The sequence below is a fragment of the Chelonoidis abingdonii genome, chromosome 9 (genome assembly GCF_003597395.2).
Source record: "Chelonoidis abingdonii isolate Lonesome George chromosome 9, CheloAbing_2.0, whole genome shotgun sequence".
Taxonomy (NCBI): Eukaryota; Metazoa; Chordata; order Testudines; family Testudinidae; genus Chelonoidis; species Chelonoidis abingdonii.
The window spans coordinates 36444029-36461999 of NC_133777.1; the positions used below are offsets into that span (position 1 = coordinate 36444029).

The window sequence follows — 17971 nt, forward strand, 5'->3', positions numbered from 1 at the left end:
TAGATGAGGTTCAACAAGGACAGTGCCAGTAGTCCTGCACTATGGACGTGGAAGAATCCATGCACTTTACAGACTCAGTGACCGAAATGGCTAGGAAATGGTTCTGGCAGAAAAGGACAGAGGTTACAGTGGCGAAGAAGCTGGATATGAGTCAACAGTGTGCCCTTGTTTGTCCAGAGACATGGCATTTTGGGCTGTATAAGTAAAGGGGCATTGCCAGCAGATCGAGGGACGTGATTGTTCTTCTCTATTGACTGGGTGAGGCCTCACCTGGAGTACTGGGTCGCAGTTTTGGTCGCCCAATACTACAAGAAAAGGAGTGGAAAAAATTGGAAAGAGTCCAGCGCAGGGCAACACAAATGATTACGGGGCTGGAGCACGTGGCTTATGAGGAGAGGCTTGTAGGGAAAACTGGGATTTGTTTATCCTGCAGAATGAGAAGAATGAAGGGGGATTTGATAGCTGCTTTCAACTACCTAAGGGGTTCCAAAGAGGATGGATCTAGACTGTTCTCAAGTGGTAGCAGTTGACAGAACAAGGTAAGTCTCAGTTGCAAGTGGGGGAGGTTTAGGCTGCATATTAGGAAAATCTTTTTCACTAGGAGGGTAGTGAAGCACTGAAAAGGGTTACCTAGGGAGGTGGTGGAATCTCCTTCCTTAGAGGTTTTATGTATTTGAAAACCGGTATTACGTCCCCCCTCAGTCTTCTCTTCTCCAGACTAAACACACCTAGTTCTTTAAATCTTTCCTCATAGGTCATGTTTTCTAAACATTTAATCATTTTTGTTGCTCTCCTCTGGGCTTTCTCCAATTTGGCCACATCTTTCCTGAAATGTGGCGCCCAGAACTGGACAAAATACTCATTGAGGTCTAACCAGTGCAGAGTAGAGCGGAAGAATTACTTCTTGTGTCTTGCTTACTGTTAATACATCCCAGAATGATGTTTGCTTTTTTTGCAACAGTGTTACATTATTGACTCATATTTAGCTTGTGATCCAGCGTGATCCCCAGATCCCTTTCTGCAGTACTCATTTCCCAGGCAGTCATTTCCCATTTTGTATGTGTGCAACTGATTGTTCCTTCCTAAATGGAGTCCTTTGCATTTATCCTTATTGAATTTCATCCTATTTACTTCAGACCAGTTCTCCAGTTTGTCCAAATCATTTTGAATTTTAATCTTATCCTCCAAAGCACTTGCAACCCCTCCCAGTTTGGTATTGTCCACAAACTTTATAAGTGTACTCTCTGTGCCATTATCTAAATCATTGATGAAGATATTGAACCGAACCGGACCCAGGACTGAACCCTGCAGGACCCCACTTGTCTGTGGGGAGGGATAGCTCAGTGCTTTGACCATCAGCCTGCTAAACCCAGGGTTGTGAGTTCAATCCTTGAGGGGGTCACTTAGGGATCTAGGTCAAAAATCAGTACTTGGTCCTGCTAGTGAAGGCAGGGGGCTAGACTCAATGACCTTTCAAGGTCCCTTCTAGTTCTAGGAGATAGGTATATCTCCAATTATAATTTATTATTTTATTTATGCCCTTCCAGCTTCACTGTGAACTACTGATAACTCCTCTCTGGGAATGGTTTTCCAACCAGTTATGCATCCACCTTATAGCAACTCCATCTAGGTTGTATTTCCCTAGTTTGTTTTTGAGAAGGTCATGCGAGACAGTATCAAAAGCCTTACTCAAGTCAATGCTTAGGGTAGATGGAAAATAGACCCTTAGGTAGGGGCGCCAAAATAGGGGGAGCCAGGAGACCATGGTTCTCCCTACTTTTTACTGGCCATAAGGATGAGCATCGGGAGAAGGGGTGGAGAGGAGCAAGCAGGGGGTGGGATCTTGGGGGGGAAGGGGCAGCGTGAGGGTGGACCCTCAGGGGGAATGGGTGGAATGAGGGTGGGAGCTCAAAGGGAACAGGCAGCTCAAGGGCAGGAGCGAGGGCTCAGGGAGGAAGGAGCGGTGCGAGGGTGGGAGCTCCAGGGGAAGGGGCAGTGCAAAGGTGGGAGTGAGGGCTCAGGGAGGAAGGATCAGTGCGAGGGTGGGAGCTCAAGGGGAAGGGGCAGCACAAGGGCAGGAGTGAGGGATCAGGAGGAAGGGGCAGCATGAGGGCGGGAGCTTGGGGGGAATGGGCAGTGTAAGGGCGGGAGTGAGAGATCGGGGGGAAAGGGCAGCACGAGGGTGGGAGCTCAAGGAGAAGGGGTAATGCAAGGGTGGGAGTGAGGGCTCGGGGAGGAAGGAGAGGTGTGAAGACGGTTCCTTGGGGGGAAGGGGCAGCACAAGGGCGGGAGCTCAAGGGTGGGAGTGAGGGTTCGGGGAGGAAGGAGTGGTGTGAGGGTGGGAGCTCAAGGGGAAAGGATGGCCCAAGGGCAGCAGTGAGGGCTCAGGGAGGAAGGAGTGGTGCGAGGGTGGGAGCTCCAGGGGAAGGGGCAGCGCAAGGGTGGGAGTGAGGGCTCAGGGAGGAAGGAGCGATGTAAGGATGGTTCCTTGGGGGGAAGGGGCAGCACAAGGGCAGGAGCTTAGGGAAAAGGAGCAGTGCAAGGGTGAGGGAGGGGCCCAGGAGGAAGAGGCAGCGCAGGGGGGCAGGAACACGGTTCAGGTGCCTATGGCCACCCCACTCTTAGTGCACTTCCACTGCTCCTGCCCGTAGGGAACATAAAGAGGAAGAGGATCAGTTTTGGGGTAATAGGGCCATAGTTATTGATCTGATATAGGAGGACATTCTTCAGGCCAGGGCAGAATCCTACCTCTTCTTCCTTTAGCACCCACCAATCGGCACAGCACAGCCCTTCTGGAAAAAACAACTTCGTATCTCGGACAGCAGCGTGATAGGATCTGGAGCCTGACAGACAAACACAAGGAGAGGATTCTATCAGGCCAGGATTTAAATGTTCTTTAGGCTCACACTCATCTACCTGCAAGATTGATGGCGTGCAACTTACTGAAGGAATTGCTTTAAAGGGCAGCTGTTATATACAGTCCCAGCAAACATTTAAAGCCATTATATTTACATTTGCTTCATTGTCTTCTTGGTATTTTGATTTTGCTCTATTATTTCTCAGCTTGTTCTTCATACAAAACAAGACTCCTTTCATTTCCTAGCAGGGTAATAACGGGAATCATTGGCGGTAGTCAGTGAAACAGTTCACACTGCGGTGACAATCCACTACCATGGCTCCCATGCTGTTTAGATCACATCAGTCAGGTGTTATTGGATGAGAGGGAGCTACTAATGGTCTCAGTAACACTGGTGGTGATAGTTTACAGTAGCATAACTGAGAACAGAATTTGGCCCTTTCTTTTCCTTTAAATATCAGCCGCTCCCAGAAGGAATGAGTGTCATAAGTGTCGCCATCACAAGCACCACTACAACAGTTAGTTACTGGGAACATAGCTGAGATATCAGAGGGTTAGCTGTGTTAGTCTGGATCTGTAGAAGCAGCAAAGAGTTCTGTGGCACCTCATAGACTAACAAACGTATTGGAGCATGAGCTTTCGTGGGTGAATACCCACTTTGTGATAGTCACTCTGTTATTACTTTAGTGGATCAGAATTTTCATCAGTAGGCACAGCTCAAACATGAGGCAAAATGTGTTGTTTAATCATGCCCCACTATACACCTCTGATGATATCAGGATTTTGGAGAGTGGGACAATATGGGGGGGACACACAAGAGGAGGAGGATGGACTTTTGGTTAAAGCACAAGACTGGGAGGCAGAAGGTCTGGGTCCCAATCCTAGACATGACACTAACTGACTTGTGATGTGCTGGGAAAGTCATTTAACCACCACATGCCTCAGTTTCCCCTTCTGCAAAATAGGGATAATGAGCTTTTTGTACAGCACAGGAGTGTTGTGAGACTGTATTTACACTGCTTGGAAGACACTTGAGAAAGAAATATTATTCCCTTGGACTGGAATTCAAGCAGACTTTTGATGTGTCAGGGCAGACACATGCTCCTGGGATGCAATAGTTCACTGCACCAAAGCCTGCTACCCTCTGGAGAGTGCTCACTATTACAGGCTGCATAGATGCAAAATATGAATATTAATTTGTGGTACAATAGCTCCGGGAGACTTCAGTCAGTACAGACATAACGTGAGAGACAACCCTGGCCCCAGCAGTTTATCATATAATGATCATTGGTGTGTAAATCATGCTGCCAGCTGCAGAGCCCTTAGGCCAGATTTGCCATTGCCCTACACCTTGTGAAAGTCATTTAAACCTCTGCAGAGTGGGTGCAAAATGCTCCCAAACCAGAACAGGAGACTTTTTCAGTCCCTTTGCATAATCACACAAGATGCAGGGCCACAGGGTATCAGACACCCTGGACCTTGGTGTGGAAAAAGAAGATCCAGAAAAGAAGGAAGCGGTACAGGCTGGTCAACTGCTGGTATTAAAAACTGCATGGCTCAGTTTGGTGCTATCAGCAGAATTCTAGCCATGTTTTGCCTGATTTTCTTGACTATGCTAGGGACTGCTGCTATGGGAGGAAACCCACACAATTAGTGTCTGCTCCAGTTCAGTAAGAAGATATCTGGCAGGGAGACAGAAATTTGCCTTTGTCTGGAGCAAACATAAGAGCACTTAGTGTTTTTTCACATGGCAAAGAAATCTTCTTGGGTAATCCCTTCTTGATCACTGATCAGTCCATGCTGAATGCTGCTCTTCCTGCTCAGTGTATCTTCAAGTGCTTTTTCCTTGCTTGGAATAGGGACATGATGAACGCCCCATTTCCAAAGACGAACTGCTTCTTGGCACAGCAGGCTGGACCCTGCCCTGCCTTGACAAGTTACAGTCTACACTGTTAACAGTTGTATTGCCTTCCATGCAACGTGTGGAAGGAAGCTGTTGAGTGCCAGCCAAATTACTATCAGCTCCAGTACACTGATGTGTAATCTGGTTTCTGCATGCAGGGGTACTCCGATTGTGGGTGTCAGCTAGCCCAGCTATGTGATGGAGGCAATGGATGGGACTAGTGACTCTAAGGGAACCCTTCTGCAGACATTGTGTGGGCTGTGTAACCTTTTGAGGAACAAGTATCAGAGGGTATTCACCCACAAAAGCTCATTCTCCAATAAGTCTGTTAGTCTAAAAGGTGCCACAGGACTCTTTGCTGCTTTTGAGGAACAGGCACTCTGGGGCCAAACCATCAGCTGATGTAAGTCAGCATGAACTCCAGACTTCATAGGCGATACACTGATTAACAGTGGTCCCATCATGTCAACTCTTATTTTCTGAAATACTTTGACCACTTTCAACCAGGCCTGGGGAGATCTCATTCACAGAGTTTTCAGGATATGCAAATCTATCAACCTGTTAGGAACATGAGAAGTGGGTTTTTCAGGATGGGTTTGTGCCAATTAAACATTTCTGAGTATTTCTTCAAATCTTTCAGGCAGGTAAACCCTAATCTTCAATTACTCCCATGGATGGGATCATCTCAGTGGACGTGGAGACAGATTTCTCTTGGTTTATCCATAAACCTAAGCATTGGAATAGAGAACAACTCTTGAAGGGAGAACTGCATTCCTTGAGGCATCCACACCTTCACTGACTATGTGCTGATGTAGGGGAAGATGCGGATTCTCTCTCTTTGCAAGGGAGCTGTTGTCGGATTGAGGCAGTTGGTAAATACTGTGTATGTAACAGAAAGGCCAAACAATAGAACTTTGTACTGGCACAGATCCTGTTGGATGCCGACAAGATACTTCCCATCTGTAAGCTGGCTGGCTGGAAGCATGAGTCTTTGAGGCAGAGAGCACCAAGCCACCCTTATGAATTTACAAAAGTTCTGAAGGAGACTGTCATCCTGACCTTGAACATGCATCTCAATCTGTTGAGTGCCCTCAAGTCCAGCACAGAGAGGGATGGGGAAGGAGGATGATTTGGTGACACGGAGTGGAACTAAATAGAAAAACCTGACTAACCTAATGAGAATGGTACCTATGGAACCAAAATCCATGTGCCTTCTAAAGCTTACTGATTTATTTTAAAAACTACTAATTTGTCTAACAGCTGGTTCAGCTATTTGCATGACAACCAACTCCATACAAGGGAGAAAGATGAGAAGACCATCGAGTTGAAAATCAAGGGATCAAAGGAAATTCTGAATTACCACTTTGGTGGCTTTGGCCAAAACCAAGGCTGCAATGGGGCCATGCCTGTTTATACATCTCTACCGAGAATTCTGCACAGCCACTACACAACAGCCAAAGCTTTCCACAGGCTTCTGGGCTTTGATGCAGTGTGGAGGAGCCTCCCAAGGGTCTCTCTAGACTGGTAACGCTTGAAGTAGTAATAGCAGTGCATATTTGTTTCCCTTGGCATATGTGAGTCCCTCAAACAAATTTTTCATAACTTGGAGACCCACCATAAAATCCATTTTGTACTGAGCTGGCACCATACTGAGCCCTCCAAAGGCGTGGGTCTAGTGTTTGAGCCAGCATAGGGTCCTCTGGCCCCAATAAATCTACCAGCTTCTTTACAGCATTCTCTCTCTGCAGGCACAATACAAGGGAGGAACCAGAGGTGAGGTAGCTGTAGTGAGCTTCTAAAATTGAAGGCTCCTGAAAAGAAAAGCAGGGAAAGAAACAAATTACACTGATTCATGTTGAGTATTAGATACACCTGGCAAACTTCCAATGGCTAACAACATCCATACCATAAGCAAACTCATTGGTCAATCTTCCCTGCTTCCTGTACTCTGTACACTATAAATAGCCATGATCTCTGTAGACAGAGCTGCCACAATATCCCCCCAAGATCACCAAACCAGCACATGTGCACATGCAGCCCACTACACAGAGTATGTTACAGGGCCCAATCTGCACCCAATCCTCAAAGAATATGAGTCTGTTACAGCACCAGCTAGGAACCCTTGTCTGTTTAGCTCAAGCTGTAGCAGCTTTTGCTTTTAGCTCTGGAAGCCATTGGTTCAATCCCAACATGGCAGCTTTCACAAACATATACATACATATATAGATCTAGTGGTGTTTTAAGATAAATCCTTTGGAAGAACCAAAACAAAACCCAGTTTCCCTGAGGACATTATAATATTCCACTGTGGCATATGTGGTGCATGGCCACACACATCCCCAGTTTCAGGGAATATGGATAGGGAGAGAAGGAGTTCATTCACGGTTGGTAAGGAACACAATTTGCTACAATGCAGCTTCGACATCATTCTCAACCCTTGTAAATATCTGGCGAAAACTCCTTGTCCAACTAATAGTGAGCATTCCCAGGGGAAATAACAAAACAGGCACTGATGATCCAACATGACAGATTACGCCATGGCCTTTGACTGTGTCATTGTGGGATGTTGGTGTTGCTAAGCAAGTTACCTAAGAGTCTTGATGCATCTAACCATAGGCGCTGACTCCATGGGTGCTCTGGGGCTGGAGCACCCATGGGGAAAAATTAGTGGGTGCTCCACAGCCACTGGCAGCCAAGCTCCCACAGCGTGCTGCGTCCCTACTCCTCCTCTACCCAAGGCCGGCTTTAGCAAGTGCGGGGCCCGATTCGAACAGTTTCAATGGGGCCCCAGCAGGGACAACTGAAAAAAAAAAAACCCATCACGTAAATAAAACATGTGGGGCTTGTACTCACTGGGCAGCGCTCCTAGTCTTCAGCGGCGGGTCCTTCACTCACTCCGGGTCTTCGGCACTGAAGGATCCGCTGCCGAAGTGCCGCCAAAGACCCGGAGCACCGCCGGGTGAGTAAAAATTAAAAAGGAGCCTCTAGCCAGGGAAGGGATTCTCGGCCACTTGCCCCGCCGGCAGCCCTGCCACTGGGCGCAGGGCCCTCTTAGGCGCGGGGCCCGATTCGGGGGAATTGGTGGAATAGGTCTAAACCCGGCCCTGCCTCTACCCTCCCAGCACTTCCCACCTCCCTGCCATCTAACAGCTGTTTGGCGGCACTTAGGACTTTCCGGGAGGGAGGGGAAGGAGCGGGGACATGGCATGCTCAGGAGAGGAGGCGGAGAAGAGGAAGGGCAGGGGCAGGGACTTGGGGAAAGGGGGCAGGGCTGGGGGAAAACATAGGGTGGGGACTTTGGGGAAGGGGTGGAATGGGGATGGGGCGAGCGCAGTGCAGGGGCAGGAAGAGGTGGTGCAGGGGCGGGGCCAGGGGTAGGGCCAGGGGGAATTCAAGCTCCCACCGGGCAGAGGGGAAGTCGGCGCCTATGCATCTAACGACATTTTTCTCATGAAATTAGGTAAAGTTGACAAACAAGTCACTGGAGTCCAAGATCATTCACATGGTATTATTGCCTATGGAAAATGTATACAAAAACTTCACAGGGCTGTGCTGTGCTAAAAAAGTGCTGTCAAGCACTAGCCGAAGAATTTAAACAACACAGAATATATTTCAATTTTTCAAATCAAGAATTTCACAGTGCATTTCAATTTTTTCAAAAATGTGTTTCTGTTTCATCGAGTGAAACAGACTCATTTTTCACTTTTTGGAAATGTTTGATAAATTTTTTTTTTAATCAAGAATATTATCCAGACTCTTGCCTAAATTATCAACATTTGTCACTGGCAAATTAAAAATGCTGATAACCATTTCAATACCTGTTTCAAACATGTTTGATAAAAAAGTCGATAAACATTTCAATTAAAATGTCACAAAAGACTTTTGGCAAAAGGATTTTTTTTTTTAGGACAACAGAATTTTACAAACTTTTTCATATAATAAAGGTAATTTCTCAGTGAAAAAACATCTGATTTGAAAACTTTTTATCAGTGCTAGTGCTATTATTTTAAAGTATGGTTCCATTATGAAGAAAAAACCCAGTACAAATGCGAGTTCATGGCATGCAATGGCTCCCTAGCAAAATGTGTTTCATTTTCAGGTGATGTTTCTAACTGCTGACACTGAAAACCTCACGCTGGGACCAGATAATCAAGCTGGCTTCTTTCCTTCTGGTGCACTGCCACCAGTAGTAAAGGTTCTATACGTCAAACAGTGCCCTCATTTACTCCCATGAAACCTCACTGTCTTCAGCGACAGCCTTGTGTAGCTGATTCAAACGTAATAAACAATTTTGTTGAGGCACGAGAAAGATCAGAATCCAGGTGTGTGTTGGCTCTGCAGGCCTGGCAGGACTAAAAAGCAGCAAAACCTTTCCTCCCATCCCCCAAAGTCTGAATAGAGGATTCTGAATCTACATAAGGAATAGATCTAATGAGTGAAGAGGTACAATTTGTGCATACTGTAGTTATTGAGTGCAGAGCCACACCCATTGGGTTGGGGCTAAAATCTGAGGGAGAACTTCAGCTCTGTTGATTTGGCCTTCATGTTCATTTTTAGATTAACTTTACTATTGACCCTGAATATACAGCTAAAAGGTACTATTGTAACTAATGCGATTAGAAAACCACAGCAAACATTTGTATCATGTGCCATGGGGCAACAGCTACTAACAATGAAAGATTACTCACCTGTCCAGTAACTGGAGTTCCTCAAGATGGAGGCTTCATGAGAGAATGTGCACACTCATTTAGTCAGCAGTGCCTACGGGTCTGTGCTGCACCCTAACAGCTCTTCGTGCTTCAGTACAAGGGCCTGCCACTGCTACATTTCCTTCTCAACCTCAAAGCCCAACAGGACTCTGAAGCTGAGGGGAAAGGAGAGCAGGTGGTGGAGTGGACAATACATCTTGAAGAACTCCAGTCACTGTAGAAGGTAAGTAACCTCTCTTCTTTGAGTTACTGTCCCTATGGGTGCTCCACATCAGGGAATTTATGAGTAGTACCTCAGCACAGAGGAGGGTGCTGAGCAAGTGATTCAATACAGGCTGGAAAACAGCTTCACTAAAGCCTTTCATTAGGTCTTGAAAAGCCTTGAAATAATCTGTGTAGGGGGGCAGAGCTGCCTTGTCTGGACAGGAGGAGGAGGGTGGTGGTGTCTTGTCCTCCACCCTTAAGTCCTGTTTCTCCAGACTCTTCTTGAGGAAGACAGTTCTGAAGTGCCGATGGCTATTCATCTTTGCAGATCATTTTGCATGAGGGCACCCTGTAGAGCTGGTTATCATAAGGGGTCCAAGGGTTACAAAAGGCCCACTGAGGGGAGGCATACAGGAAAGGAGTGGGACCCAGGGATTCTCCTATCAAAGGTGGTGGGTCATATGTTGACTGGTTACAGGGGTCTCAAAGGAGGAGTCTGGAATTGGAAAGGGATGGAATCCTAAATGGAGGCTGAGTCCAAGGAATTGCCCTCTTCTGTCTCCAGTGGAGAAGCTAAAGGCACCACTACTCATGCTCGGATGGGTACAGGGGACTGAGGAGAGACTGGCAGCCATGCTGGAACTGACAGATTAATCTTCATATGAGTATGGGACAGCTGGAAGGTAAGCTGGTTCTAGTGGGTACTGGTGGGAAATCCCCCAAATACTCTTCAACAGAGGGGATTAGGGCTCGTCCATAACCCAGAGATCCTCATGAGAGAGGAACCTGTATGGTACCAGATATGGTACAGATGGCTGGTCTGTATGCTTTTGATAGCTATGGATAGAGGGAAATGGTACCAGGTGCAGTGAAGACAACTTTTTTTTGAAGAGTCCTTGCCCTTTCAGGAGTCCTTCAATTTGGAGGAATCTGATCTGATGAAGCTGCCACATGGGGTTGCTTGCTGGAAGGCTTCACGGCAAGCAGCTTAGTAGTAGAAGACTTTCTTGGTGGTGCCAGCATCTTGGTACCATGACAGCCTTGGCAATACTCGCACAGGGACATGGAGTCTCCTTGCTCCTTGGTCTTAGTGGTGACTTTTCCCTCCTCTTGTTCTCTCTTAGGGGAGTGGGGTCTCTTACACTTAGAAGACCTCAGTGCACTTTGGATCAGGTCCCAAATGAGAAGGAGATGGGAGACCATGGACAGAACTTTTAGAAGGGTTCGTTCAGCACTTGCAGTTAAGACCAGGTTTTCAAGTACTGAGCTCCCATTTAGCCACCAAAAGTCATGGCCAGATTTTCAAAAGAGCTCAGCACATTGGCTGCACATGCTTCCCTAGGAGCTGTGGGGTGCTCGGCAATTGGAACATTTGGTCCTTTATTGGGGCCAGACTTACAAAGGTGCCCAGCTCCCATGCAGGCATTTAAAGAGGACCAGAGCTGAAAAATAGCTCAGCAGCCAGCAGCTCCCATTGTGACACTTAGCCAGATTTTCAGAAGAGTCCAGCACCCAAAATGTGCTTTTGAAAATCTACCCCTTTAATTGGGTGCCTAACTGGGAGCTGAGCTCTTGTGAAAATCTGGCCCCAACAGTGGGTGCTAAGCCCTTGGAGATCTGACCCTGGGATCTTATGAAAAGCTGACCTCATGGCTGAAAGACTCTCCAACATTCTCTATGAATGAGAATCAGAACCCTGTACAGTATAAGTACTTCCAGCTCCCCACTGCTACAGTCAGTCTATTATCTCCACTTTCTAACCTGCCAAAACAATAAAACCTGCTTTTTCCCCATGAACAAACAAACAATACTCTGTAATTTTTAAACTTATTAGTCATCGGCTCTTTAAGGGAACTAAATCAATGCTCAGCAGCTGCTCTGGAGAGCTGTAAAAATACAAGACTAAGTCAAAAAGTTCAGATGAAACAGCAGCTCTCTAAAGCTTCCCACTCCCTCAACCTCTGAGAGACATTGGATCTTTTTAAATAGCTGTCCAAATACGTGTATGTTTCTGGTGGTCAAAGAAAAATCACCCCCTCTTTATTTTTTTAATCTTATGATATACTCAAATTGTGTACAGCTCTTACCACGCACTCCCAAGAACCCCAGATCTCCCTTAATGGTGACCTGCAAGGAGTTTTTTGTAAAAGATGGGTTTGTGTCTTTTTTGCCTTTGTTGCAATGCAGAAATCGAGGCTAAAAGTGTTCTTTATTTTCTTTAAAGAAAAGTCGTCCCTCCCCCAACTTGTGTGTTACTTTAGAACAGGGGTAGTCAATATGCAGACCATAGGCCAGACACTTTTGAACAGTCAGCAAAATCTCTTAATTTACTTATTATTATCATCATGATTGTTGTTATTTTTGTATTATTTTCTCCGGAGTCTGGACCTTGAATATACCTTGACAAAAAATAATTGAATACAGCGACAGGGCAATTTGCTGCAATGTCTCGGACAAACCTTACTGAATTAAGTTCAATCCTCCTGAATTAAGTTTAAGTATTTTAGAAGATCATTGTATTAAAAATGAAAATGGTACTGTGTTATTGTGGGATTGGATGCAACACCTGTGTGGGGAGACATGGCGGATATAAACCCTGGAGGGGGTAATGAGCCCCAAAGCAAATGATTTTCCAGACAAGAATGAACTTTTAAAGTTATGTGGATTTCTCAAAATCTCTAGGGGGAGGTGTGTGCAAATGTACCCTCTTTGGTTATGTAAGAACTCAACCTTTTGAAGCTTTGCCCTGAGGGTGGGACCTTTGTCTGCTGATCATCTGTTACCCAGGGACAAGATCAGAGGCCCAAACTGTATAAAGGAGGGACCCATAGATGCAAGGGTGTGCTTGTTCTGAGCCATGGTGGTTATGAACACATAGCCACAGAAAAAACTATGGTGGCGTTTGAAGGACTGACTCCTGCCAGAGCTGTTGGAGTTGGAGTGATCATTAGCATGTGTGGAGGTTGTTTTATGGTTTTTAATATGTTTTCTCTATAATGCTTTCACCTTGAGAATAAACGTGCTTGCTTAGAAAGAGCTGTGTGGTACCTTAAAACTGTGGCCAAGTACATTGTTTATAGCCTCTGAGGGGAAAGCAAAGCAGGCCTGCTTAGGCAGTCTGACTTGCTGGGGAATTCACAGAGTGGGCAGGGAACTGTGCAGCATGGAAACACCCCAATCAGGAGGGAGTGAGACATGTCTCCATCCAAAAGAAGGGTCAGCTGGGGAGCTGGAAGCATGAATGTGGGTGTCTTGGGTGGACCACAGAGGGGAAATACAGGTGCAGTTGCCCTGAACAGTAACAAATCTCACCTCCAGATTTTTCTGGTTTTTTTGGAGGCAGTCTCTCTTGGAAGTCTCAGAGGACAAGTACTGTGAGCTCTTTCACCTTAATGGAAGGGGCAAAGGTGTTGGATCTTTAAGAAAGACTTCATCTATCCAAAATGTTATTAGACGGTGATGTTAAATAGCTGTTAATGAAACCAATAAAATCCAAAGATTTTGAAAATAAAAATCCCTTCTGGTCTCAGTTGCTCAACTTTTACTCTCTTGGCTCTTGTCATGTCATCATTTCACTAGCTTTCCAGTCAGCACAGAGTCTTCCAGGGTAGAGAGAATCTGAAATTCTAATGTTAAAAAAAAAAAAAAAAGGCAAAAAAATAAATTCTCTCAACTGAAAAAACAGTTCAGGCCTCTTTATTATCAAGCAAAAAAGGACACAAGCCCAATTTTGTTTTACTTGCAGGTCATTTTTAAAGATTCTAGAACCTCAACAGTTGAGCTTTGATTGAAAATGTAATAGGACTCATTATGAATTAGGAAGTTTACTTAATAACTGATTCAGTTCACGGGAGGTTTCCTCCTAAATGGCATATGCATGTCACCCAAATGCTCAGAATTTTTCTTTCAGAGAAACTTGCTGTTTCCTTGTGCCATGTGATATAGCTCTCTTTCTATCTGACTGACACCCAGTGCAGAGTTAATTATTTTGTGGAGTCCACCTGTGACAACCATAGAGTAATACTGGATGAGAGTTTTTGCTTTAGCGGGAATGGATTCTATCAGCACAGCCTACAGCTGGACCGTTTTAAGTGCTAGTGCAGTGGTAGATCTGTCTGTTTTTTAACAAACCTGTTTAGCTTCAGATGAGAGGAGTCCTAAGACAATGTCTGGTTTCAGGCTTATGTGTTTCATCCCAACAAGGCTGAATTTTTCTAGGTCTAGTTTTCGGAGGATTCTAGCAAGGCTACGAGCCCAGACACCAGGTTTGATCAGCAAGACAGTACAAAGAAGCTGGGCTCCTGTAACAAAAAAGCATTACAGTGAAACCAAAGATGTTTAAAGCACTGAGCATTGGTACTCACTCTCAGTAATTTTAAAGGCAAACAATGTAACCGTTTGTCAGCTAGGACAGGCATCTAAAGAACAAGGACTTTTAACAGCAGCTGGCATATAGTCCACAGAACTCTACTGACAGAGGCAAACAAGTACAGAATAAGGATGTGGGTTTGGTTTAATATTTAAGTTTTAAAATATATACAGACCAGCCAAGGCCAGAAGGGTGATTTTATCCGGTACCTGAATATCAGTGAGCACTACCTACAGTTCCAAGTATTTTATATCACACGTTTGTAGATCCAGAATCTATTCATATAAGATCTTCATGTGGGATGCTGTTTTTGCTTATGTTAAACATGATAAATCGAATCCTCTTTTCCATGTAATATAAGATCAGAACCAAGTTACCACAGGGTATATGATGCAATCCTTATGGCAACCATTCAATCCTTATAATTCTTTATTTAGATCCCATATGTTTCTGTTTCTCTACTGGGACTTTGCTATTTAGAAGGGCACTGTCAAATAGCTTAGGTCTAAAGGCTCAGATTCTTAAGGGTACTTAGGCACACAACTGCCACTGATTTTGGTGGAAGTTAGATGTCTAAATATCACTGAAGATCTGAGCCAAAAATCACTTTGTGTGTGACCCAACTTCCCTCTGCAGAGCCGAGAACTGAACTCAGCATCACTGTGCATATGCCTGGGAGCCACAAAATGAAACTGACTAGAAATGGAAAGTGAAACTGATCAGGCTAGCTTCACTGTCCTCACTGGGTGAAATGCACAAAGCAAACAAACTGCACAAATGTTGACACTTAAATAACAGCCATTTAAAATTCTATCAGTCTTGGTAATTTTAAGCACCATATTATTAGAAACACAATTATGATTTTTATCCTGATTACATTTTGCCAACAAGTCTTAAAAAGATGTTATGTCAGAAACAGTGAACTGGGACCCATCAGCTCCTGGTGCCTAACCATGTCAGCTAGCATAAAGCATGTAATAATAAGTATTGCAGGCTGCTAATACTGTTACCATTATTATCTGTTTATGTACATCAGATGTCACTTTATGTTTTCTGTGCACCATGTTACTGATTATACAGATGTCAATGCAATGAAGCATCAGTGATACTACATATAATTTGATGCATCGAGTTATTTTCAAATGGCAAGAGACATGTTATTGATTCATGACACAGAGCAATTTGGAGCCAGATAAAAAACAACAACATGCCCTCCATTCTGTATACGTCTCAGTGAGACAAATTAACCCATTTTCTTCTGGGAGCTCTTACATTATAGGATCTCATATTTTCTATACAAAATCCTTGAACAGAAAGGTAAATGCCATAGCAACAGCTTGCTATGCAGAGGCAAACCTCCCTGCTACCCACAACTACTGGTGTCTAGAATGGCAATCTAAATTACATATTGTTACATAAGTAGTCATTGTCCTCAAGATGTTTTACTCACCATCTGCTGTGTTTCCGGGCAAACATTCCTATTCTTTCTGGTATGTGGTTAATTATATGTACTGCATAATTTATACATATGTAGATAAATTATCCACACCTGAAAGTATGCACGTTACCTTCAGATGAGCCTGAGAAATTGACATCTTCAGATTCCCCTAAGAGCCGTACACTGTCCCAGATTCAATCAGTTAACTGCCCTCATATATCAATGGGAACTCGCCATACTGATCATGTGTTACCATAGCCCTTAATTTGTAGGCATCCGGTCTCCCCAAAGGTCCTGGCTGATTTACTCCATCACTTCTGACTGTTCTCTGGCCTTCCCAGGTTTTGCTAATGCTTTTCTAGCCTTTGTTACCTTTTCTGCTGTTCTGTGATACCCTCAGCTCCCATCCTGGTGGGCAACATTTGGCCAAGTGTCTAAGCTGGTCTTGATTTAAAGGGGGGTGAAGCCAAACTGCCGCACTGGCTTCATGTACACTCCGAAACTGGAGAGGTGTGTTTCTTTTCTTTGGGTATGTGGGTGTTTTTAAATCAATACAGGCTCAAGAGAAGCAAATATCAGGTTCCTGGGATGTTTAAACAAGGGTGTGTATGTCATTGTCTGTGTTCAAGCCGAGGGAAACATCTCGTGCAATTCCAACCGTCATCCTTTTTCTTGGTCCCTGTTGGTATCTATCCAAGCTGGCTCCACAAAGGCCTTGTGAAACCCACTTCCCCCCTGGGGATATTTGCTATGTGTAAGAGAGTGAGACAGAGAGAGAGAGAACACTGCCCTCCTCACCTGCTTGCATGTAGGTGAACAATGACTCTGCGTGGCCTCTCCGAGTCTCTCCTCCTATAGAAGAGCAGAGAATTTACTTTAATATGTGAGCATTGCTTTGGGACAGCAGTGGGAGTATTGTCATCTCTGCTGTACTGTGACATATGGCAGTTACACAGAGGCTCTTCATGATGTATGCTTTGTTTTGAAGTATCACATCAGGACGTACATGGTTTGATTTCAGAAATGCTGAACACCAATGAATCCAGTCAAAGTCCACATACTCTGCTTACTGAATAGGGAGTATTCTCAGGGACAATTCCCACCCACTTTAGGGTCCCTTTACATTACTAGAGTGGTGTCAAAGGCCTTAGTATAACTGAGAGTCAGGCCCCCTGGTGAGATCTTACGTACAAATGGTTTTCCTGTTTGACAGGGTACCTGTGATGGCTTACACGGGCAGCTATGGGAAGCTTAAGACCAGCTCAAGGTAGATGTGAACCAGGAGCTGCGGAAGCTCCCTAAAATTGTAGGGGGCCATCAGCACCCAAACCATGGCCCCACCTCCCTCCACAGCTCCTTCCCCCTGAGGACCTGCCCTTGCACTGCCCATTCCCCCAAAGCCCCACCCCTGCACTGCCCCTTCTTCCCAAGCCCTCACCCTCAGACTGCCCCTTTCCCTGAGGCCCTGCCCCCATGCAGTCCCTTCTTCCTAAGCCCCCACCCTTGCACTTCCACTTCCCCCAAGGCCCCGCTCCTGCGCTGCCTCTTCCCCCCCACCCCAAGACCCTGCCCCGTTCGCTCCTCTCTGCCCCTCCACCCTGTGGCTCACCCTTACAGTCGGTAAAAAGTGATGAGGCCATGGCCCTCTGACTTTCCTACCCCCCATTCCAAAGCACCTGATGTGAACCGAGTAGTTCCCTGAAGCCCTGCTTTCCAGCCCCCCAGCTCCAGAAGAAAAGTGACAGATGAATTACTTTGATGTCCTGTTCAGGGCTTTAGTGACAATTGTATAAACCAGACCATTCAGTCACAAGGCCAGTACTCTGAGTCACCATGCAGCTTGACAACTGGTAACAGAATGAAAAATGCCACTAAGGAATCCCAAGGTTTGGAAGCCCATGGAAAACCTCATGCAGAAACAAGCAGCTACATTGTTCACAACCCCTAACATACATTGCGCCTTCAGTTGACTTAGTTCAAGTGCTGGGACGTTTATGACCCTATCAACAACTATAATGGGCAAAGGAGACTGAACTCCATTCAGGCCCCTATGGAGCATCCCTCACCATCATTGTTGGGATATGTTGCTGGGGAAGCTTGTGCTGCAGCTGCCTGTTTAGTAAAGTATAACTTTATACTTTTGTATAAATAAAGGCCTTCAGTCTCCTGAGCTTTCAAAATGGCTGCTTTAACAAGCATTACATTTGATTTAAAAAGCAAAAGCAAGAAATCCTGTTTGTTAGCAACAGACTAAGTCATTACGCTCCTTTTGAATTACAGCATGGTTTCCATTTCCCACAGCCCTTTATCTGGGAGCTGCCTACCCGCTGGATCACTTTCCATGGCTATTTTTTGTTCTGGTAGAATAAGACGCAGGACCAAGCAGAAGATCTGACCCTGAAGCTCTCTTGTAATCTCTCAGGGTATATCTACACTGCAGCTGAGAGGTGTGATTCCCAGCATGGACAGACAGTCTGGCACTAGCTCAGCT

General features: G+C 45.4%; 1 protein-coding gene across 1 annotated transcript in view; it reads right to left on the reverse strand.

Moving 5' to 3' along the window:
- The window catches only part of DNAAF8 (dynein axonemal assembly factor 8), a 153518-nt gene that overhangs the window by 19678 nt on the left and 115869 nt on the right, over positions 1-17971 (reverse strand). Inside the window, 4 exon segments of the mRNA XM_075069372.1 lie at positions 2749-2843; positions 6376-6571; positions 13805-13974; positions 16279-16332. Coding sequence (XP_074925473.1) covers positions 2749-2843; positions 6376-6571; positions 13805-13974; positions 16279-16332 — 515 coding nt within the window.